Here is an 8,524-nt window from a genome sequence, read left to right on the forward strand (position 1 = left end):
AGGAATGCAGGTTTTGGTGTCTTCGGGTGTCTTCCCGTGTAAGAGTTGGGGTGTCTAGGCGACGTTTCGACGAGGTCTCACTCGTCATCTTCAGGCTGGTGCTTTCGGCTTCTTGTTACTGGAACATATATATATATATATGAGATTAATGTGGAAACAGGACAAAATGAACCTTATGAATGAACATCTGCAGTACCGACATGGATCAGAAACAGACTGTTCTGTCCATCCCTGGTTTCCATATATGGATCAGCAATGCATAAAGTTAGTGACCTCTCATATGGCAACCTAGTTAACAGATGTGGAACTGCAGGCGCATCCCTATTTAGAAGCCTGGAATCTGTCTTCCCATGATAGCACAACAGAGCTCACTCAGCCTCCTGCTTCTTCTTCTGTGGTTCCCTGTATGAGAATAGCACTTAGACCAGAGAATAAAACTTGGGGGGAGAAGAAAGAATGGGAATGCAGCTACTTCTGTCTCCACAGTCCATATTCTTCCACTACCATCAGTCCTGTCGCCATTTATAATATTTATAAATAAATAACTGTAATGAGCTTTACAGAATACAAGGGGACTGATCCCCACCTTGAGCTTAGAGTCTGACACAGAGAAAGCAACCAAGGAAGGATGCAGGGTTCACATCCAGTTCTTTCAGCTGCACATGATTAGGCTGCAAGCTTGAATTCAGTGGGGCTTCCTCTATGTAAGCAGGGTTAGGATTACTTATTACAGGATAAGTTGCAGGAACTGTGATACATTATGGGTTGAGCCAAAGGCTTTGAATGAAGATGGTGGTGGTATCAGACAGGTGTTTTGGGAGGCAATTCTAAGTTTCCAGGGCAGCAAGGGAGAAAGGGTGGAGTCTTTTGAGGGAGGAGGAGAACTAGTTCCGAGAGCAGAAGGTTGTGAAGCTGGAGAAGCAAAGGTCATGGGCAGGATGTACTGAAGGCCATGGAGGACTTTGAAAGCACAGTCAATAAGCTTGTGCTGGATCTGGGAGTGGACAGGAAGCCAGTGTAAGGTTTTCAATGAGTGGCATCTCACAACCAGAGTGACAAATGAGGTGAATGGTTTTGGGAGCCAAACCTTGCTTGGGTGTGAGGGAACCAAGGTAAGGCAGCAGAAGACCAGAATGGAAATCATACTGCATAGAAAAATCTATTGGAACCGTTTAGTAATAGATGTGTGACAGAATGGTTGTTATCCTTGTGGGCACGTAACTACACATTTCTTCAACTATTTTACCTAGTACTGAATAAATTCCACCTATTTCTTCGTGCCATGGCGGACATCTGCTGTGACTCTTCATAACTGTTACCGCCAGCTCTCTAGAGGTATCCAAAAATGTCAGCACATCTGGGCACTCTGTATATACTCTCTCATTTGATTCTTAAATGTAAAATATATAGCAATACAGAAGCAGAGTCTCAGCAGTTCCCTTATCTGTAACATCATAATTAAGTTTTTTGAAAGTTGGTTCCCGTCACAGACTGGCTGTTGCAACTGCAAAATATAATTCAGGGATATTTCTGCATAGTGAATGGTTCTTGTCAAGATAAATCCCTTTCTTTTTCATATCCTAGACAGAAACAACTCTGCTACTGAAATCACTTAAATATAATGATATTCCGAGTGTTTCAGTAAGCCCAGCCTTGTCGCTCTGGAACTGCATCTTGTTGAGCGTGAATTGGATGAAGATTCTCAGTAGGCATCTGAAAAGTAGCCTTAATGGCATGAAGATCCTGGGAATCTGGGGCAGGTACCAGTGTACCACCACCACCACCTGTCAAAGTTAACCTGCAGGCATGGGAGAAGATAAAGATCTGGCAAGTTGGACCAAAAGGTTCCCCACTCTTGCACAAAATTAACTATTCTCATAAGGTGAATTGGAGACCCGTTGGAAGCAGAGCATGAAGTTCCAGGGAGGGATAGGATCTTTCTTTTTCTGCAGCCAACCCATGCATAGATTGTAAGCATCCTGGCAGAGGATCCTTGCTGATTCCTTTAATTGCCCAGTCATTCCAAGGATGCAGGTGGCGCTGTGGTCTAAACCACTGAGCCTCTTGGGCTTGCCGACCAGAAGGTTGGCGGTTCGAATTCCTGCAATGGGGTGAGCTCCCGCCGCTCTGTCTCAGCTCCTGCCAACCTAGCAGTTTGAAAGCACGCCAGTGCAAATAGATAAATAGGTACCGCTGCAGCAGGAAGGTAAACGGTGTTTCCGTGCGCTCTGCTTTCCATCATGGTGTTCCGTTGTGCCAGAAGTGGTTTAGTCATGCTGGCCACATGACCTGGAAGCTGTCTGCGGACAAACACCAACTCCTTCGGCCTGAAAGCGAGATGAGCGCCGCAACCCCATAGTCGCGTTTGACTGGACTTAACCATCCAGGGGTCCTTTACCCTTTACCTTACCATTCCAATATGATCTTAGAAAAAAGGGGAAGATAGAAAACAAAACTTTTCTTCTTTGTTCATCCTTGTTCACTGCTTTGGGGGGGGCAGAGGCATCCTTTCTTATGCCTCCTTTAATGCCATTGTTCGAATTAGTAATTAAGTCCACAAATCCTTACATGCAGTGACAGGCAACAGGCATATGGCAGCATACAAGACCTCATACAATACCTCTACATGTTTAAATATGAACCAGATTATTTATGCTGGGTTTTGAAAGCTTTGAAATGGGAATGAAGTAAAAACAAGTTTGAGGAACATTGTCCTAAATTGTTGGATGTTACTTTTGAAATAACTACAATTGTTTCTCTCATTCTCTCTCTGTTTGTTTTTTGTTTTGTTTTGTTCCCTTCCCAGGAATCTGCTGCTTTTAACGCTGTAAATGCCTTGCAGTCAGTTTATGGGATAAGATACCGATATGGCCCTGCCTCCAGCACTTTGTGTAAGTTTCTCCAGTGTGCTAGTTCATTGGTTTTCTATTTGTACTGTGTTAGTGTTGTTGGCTGTGTTGTAAAGATGCAAGCAAACCATTTCAAAGAGAACTTTGTTCAGTATGCTATGAGAAGCAAGAGACGGCTGCATGAAATTTGCATTATATTTTTACACATCACCCTAATCTCTTTGAGTGGTGCGAGATTTCTGGGGTTCCAGACACTTATCTACAGTTTCTGTTTCCTTTTGGGGAATAAGGCACAGCAGAGACTGTGGTGTTTTTATCATATATGGTTTTATTTACATGCCACACACACACACACACACACACACACACACACACACACACATATACATACTTACACAACCTGCACCTAGATGGAGGGATTGCAGGACATTCACATCCTATGAGGGTCTGGCTTCCCTTTTAAGGGCAGCTTTGGATTCAAAGTCTCTTGGTCCCAACCTGTCACCTCCAGCTCACATGGAATTCTGCCCCTCCTTCCCCTTCTTGCTGCCAGCTGGCTTCAAGGACCTCCCCCCAACCTAAAACCCAAAGCTGAAACCCTAAACTTGGGCGTTGTCTGCTACCATTGGCCTTTGCCTCTGCTGTTCACTCAGAGCTGGCAGTATTTACATTGCCAATCGTTCTTAATGGCCCAATATTTTGCTCTCTTTGTTTCTTGCTAATGACCCTCCCAAGGACTTCCTGAGCATGGAAAAGTGGTTTGAACTGTCCTTTTGACACTACAGGATTCAGAAGTCTGGCAGCTTCCCTTAATACCCCAAGCATCAACTTATTCCTAACATTTACTAAATCTAAGAATTTAGGGAGATCTTGCCCCCACAAACTCATAACAGTATTTTGATGCCAGCCTGACACATATCTTGTGCACAAGCAAAAACTCTTCCATGCATGTCCAGTGGAGGGAGCAATGTGCCCTTTATGTGCCAGACTCTTGTACCCCATGGGATGCCCACAGGACCTTGGATGGACTTTTCAGTAAGAATGGAGATTGTCCCTGGAAAGGAAAGCTGAAGAGCTCTCATGAGTGAGCAGAACTATGCATGCAATGCTTTGGGTCCCATCCAATGACTGAAGTGGGATTTAAGAAGCCTAACCATGTGACCCAGATCTTCTTGATGTACTAATAATTGTAGCAATGGAGTCTTAGGCTGGCAAAAAAAACCCCAACAACCACCACTCTGCCTCTTGGAGACAATATAGAAGGATCTTTAGAGGGCACTGAGAAACAACTGACATAATAAATGATGTTTGTGATTATTCAAATGGAGCTTTCAGTCCAGCTCAGTTTATGGCCAACTAGTCAGAAGTTAACAGTTGATGGTGCAAGTTGAATTCCCATTCATCTAAAGGGACATTCAGCCCATTCAGTGGTGTCTGAATGAGGACCACAGTGTGGATGGGCATGCAGACATGTATCTGAATGTGGGTCGGTTACAGGAAAAAAAAATGCTTCCTTGCACAGATCTCTTTTGCTGATCAGGGCATATGTATTTTGAGCTTACAAGGATGTCTGGGTTGTCTCTTATCACATATTTGTAGAGAATATTGATGTACTGAGAATTCACTCAGACTCTGGGTTATGTTCTTTTTGAATTCTGGGTTTAGATCACAGTCATTTTGAAGACAATAAAAAACCAAAGTAAAATATCTTCAACAGGGAAATATTTTACAGAATATTAAAAATTCATCTTCTTCCCAGCGGAGTTTGGGATGTTTAAAGTCTGAATTTTCAATAACTGTCAGAGCCTGAATGGAAGTCTCCAGACAACTATGATAGACAAAAGAAATCCAGCAGCTTTATATAGCAAAGGAATATATGCTTCACTCGTTTAGTTTGTTCTGATCTGAAACGTTGGAAGAACGAATGCAGAGAGAAATAAATGCTTTTCTTCACTCTACTGAAAATGTAGTAGTATAAAATGAAAAGTGGTATGAACATAGCCCAAGGACTAGGGCACCTGTGGCCCTTCAGAAGCCACGGGGCTACAATTCCCTGACTGTTGGCTTGGGGTTGATGAGAATTAAAAGTGTAACAATATCCGTAAGGCCATAGGTTGCCACCGGTTTCCTAGACAAAGTATTAACAGGACACTTCATTCCGTAAGGCAACCAACACCACAATCCTATAAACATCTACCCATAAGTAACTCCCACTGAGTTCAGGGGGCTTACTGCCAGGTAAGTGGCTATAGGATTGCAGCCTTTTCTGTTTTTTCATACCAACTGGACGTTTGGTTAAGCATCCCCCGCCTTGCCCCAACTTCTAACAACATACTTCCTCATGCTGTTTTCAGCCACACAGCAACTGCCATGTCATGTCAGGTTTTTAAGTTTTAAAAAATAGATTTTAAAAAGATATTGTTATAGTTAATGAAGACTATAGTGGGAGTGCTCAGCTTGTAGTTAGCCGCAGATTGCGCCATTCAACCCTTGTTTAATTCAGTACTTCGGTGTGGGAAAGCACAACAAATAAGAACTGCACTTCACTCATTCGGCACCAGTGGAAATGTGGGAGGTAGCGTGTTCTTTTTTCTTCTAGCCCACAGCAAGCTGAGTGCAGCTCGCGACAGGGATTAATGTTCTTCTTGAGAAATGTTATGATTAAGGCTGGAGTTCTGTACATATTTACCTGGGAGCAGGAAGTGGGGGATTTGATACAGTTGACGCTTAAAGATGATCTTGCCTGATTCACACTTTTCAAAACACTATGCAAACCATATCCATTCTTCACAGTTCGTTGCTGTTTTTATTGTTGTTCTAATAATATTTACATCCCTCCTTTTGCTCAAAACTGGGACTCGATGTGGAACACAAAAATTATAACAAATACAGATAAAACACACATTGCTGAAAACTTATAAAAGGCTATTGAAATTTGCAGTTATCCAAATTTGCAGGGCAGTTCTCCAGGCAAGTAATGTGTACAAACATGCATATACTAAAGTTTGCATATAAATGCATATATTAGTGAAAATAGCATGCTGGAATGCATATGGGGAAACTGCATTGCAAATATGTGTATAGAGCGCAAAACTGAATATAAAATGTGTATAATGAGGGAAATTCACAGGAAAAATGCTGATCGATTTCCATGAAATGGAGATGTGGAGAACTGGAGCTAAGGCTAGAAAGATGAGAAACTGAAAGTGACATGTTTATCCATTCCTAGCTGGCAGTAAGTTTCATCGAACTCAGTAGGATTTAAATCTGACTAGACATGCATAGGATTGCATTGTTAGTAAATTGTAGGGAAGTTTTTCTTCCTAGCCTTTCCTTTCCTTGAGCCTGATCTTAGAAAATAAACTTCCATGTATCGTCTTACACACAAGGCAAGTTGAAACCTTTGTGAAAGGAGAAAGTAGAGAATGTTATCCATGCTATTTTGTTTTCCATTGTGTAATACGTAGATCTTTAGAGTTAAAATTAATTACATCAACCCTGGTCCTCTGAGTCATTGCAGCAGTGGAGAAGTGGTCAGGTTGATTTGGTTACTAAGTCTTAAACTTGCCAGCACTGTCAAATGGGCCACTCCAGCATCATGCAGTGCTAAGAAGCAGCATAGAAATGGATGAAGATGGGCTGACTGTCTCAGGTCACTGCAAGCTGATAGAACCAGGTCTGCCAGCACAAAATTGCCTTGGTAGTCAGCAGTTTGAACTCAATTACAAAGCAGATATAGTGCAGCAAGGTGAAGGACTCCCTCTTGCCCCACCTGCAATATAGGTATTTTCACTGTACTACATACATCTACAGAATCAGGGGAAAGAGAGCTGATGAAACTGTTTTTGGATCAAATTTTAGTCCAACTTGCAAAGCTTCTTTCTCTTCGGCATCTCTGGATTTGAGGACATTAAGCGCCTTTGGAGTTGCTTAGAAAAATAACTTAAAATATAAACTTGTGGAACTAGCATGTTCTTTCATACACATCACTTAAAATTGCTTTTCCCCCCCCTTCCCCTTCCCCTTCCCCTTCCTCTTCCTTTTTCCAGATGTGAGTTCTGGCAGTTCTATGGATTGGGCATACAAAAATGGCATCCCATATGCGTTTGCATTTGAGCTGCGTGATACAGGTCATTTTGGATTTCTGCTGCCGGAGACCCTAATTAAACCAACGTGCACAGAGACCATGCTGGCTGTTAAAAATATAACCATGCATCTGCTGAAAAAATGTCACTAGGGTTTGCAGCAAAGGGCCAAAACTGTATTTCTTTTTAACTGTTATTGAAAATGTTTATTACTTAGACAATGTCAAGTCAATGGGGCCTAGAATCTGTCCTGCTGGTGGAGATAATAAAAGTGGGGGGGGGGGGGGAATGACATTCACACTGCATGTAGGTTGAAGAGTGTGATACATATTCAGGGCTATGTGTATAATGGAATCATACCACTCAAGTGTAGACATTGGTTTTGAGCTGGAAAGAATATGGGTTGGCAAGGCTGAAGAAATTCAAAGAGCTGGGGATGAGACTATAGCAGAGACGGGGAACCTGTAGCCTTTAAATGTGGGACTCTAACTCCTGTCAGCCACAGCTAGCATGACCAGAGGTCAGGGATGATGGGAGTTGGGATTCCAGTGTGATTTTCTTTGGACAGTGTATGAAAAATAAATGTAAGCCCTGTCAAAGAGGGGGTCGTTTTCCCAAGTCCTCCCTCCAAGCTACTAATCAATCACACACAGGCACTGAACGGGTTCCAGGTTTTATTGACTTCTTCTCTTCCACCAACTACAGAGCATCAAACAGCAAGTTTAAAACATGGCATGTCCCCCCCCCCAGCAGGTTAATTCAAAGATTTACAGGGGCTGGGGAATGCTGGCAACCAGCCAGCCCCATCACATGCTCCCACTTTGGGGACTAATTGTTACCACTTTCCTGAGGGGCCCCACCCAGCAGTATTTGCTCACAGGATCACTACTTCATGACAAGACCTGGCCCTCTGTTATTAGCATAAATAATTATTGTGGTGCTTACCACAGCAATTAACACACCGTCTCTGAGTTGGCAAGAATGGACTGTACAAGGAGTGTGCAACCTTTGTTTGTCAAAAACTGTATTTCCTCAATGGTAGTTCGTTGGGGGTCATATACCAGAAGTGAAAGCAGAATAACATGGATGGGACAACTAATTTTCTCTTTCTGCCACTCCTTTCCCTCCCAACTACCCACCTTTTTTCTCACCCTCTTTTTTCTCCCCCTTTTTCTCTTTCAGTCACCACTCCCCCCTCCCCCCCATATTTTTCTGCTTCTTGAAATTTGGCTGAGGGCCACAGGTTGCCCACACTTAGCCTGGAGAATAAAATATGTGAGCCTTATTGCTTAGGGGGTTGTGGAACAGTGATCCAGTCCAGCTGTAGTCTGGAATTTTTGCTGATGGACATCATTATTGCTGATGGACAACATCCATATTTGGATATGCAGTAAGATGTGCTTTCCAGTCTAGAAAATGATGGAGCTTCCACATGAGAAACTCCTTCATTGGATTGGGGTGAAAATGTGCAACTGTACTGGCCTTTGCTCCCTTGATACTTCTTTTAACATCAGTTGTAAATGGAAATTTTATATATTTTGCTTTTAATAACACCGGAACTTGTTAAATAAAGCACATCTTTCACTAAAA

General features: G+C 42.6%; 1 protein-coding gene across 4 annotated transcripts in view; it reads left to right on the forward strand.

The window, feature by feature from the left end:
- Positions 1-8,524, forward strand: part of CPA6 (carboxypeptidase A6) — a 46,214-nt gene extending 37,690 nt beyond the window's left edge. For all 4 annotated transcript variants that reach the window (XM_083517604.1, XM_083517607.1, XM_083517605.1 and 1 more), the window contains 2 exons: positions 2,807-2,891; positions 6,899-8,524. In XM_083517604.1, coding sequence (XP_083373730.1) covers positions 2,807-2,891; positions 6,899-7,086 — 273 coding nt within the window. In that variant the 3' untranslated portion in view covers positions 7,087-8,524. The remainder of the gene's footprint in view (positions 1-2,806; positions 2,892-6,898) is intronic.

This window comes from Podarcis liolepis (genome assembly GCF_965112155.1).
Source record: "Podarcis liolepis genome assembly, chromosome: 8".
In the NCBI taxonomy this organism is placed as follows: domain Eukaryota; kingdom Metazoa; phylum Chordata; class Lepidosauria; order Squamata; family Lacertidae; genus Podarcis; species Podarcis liolepis.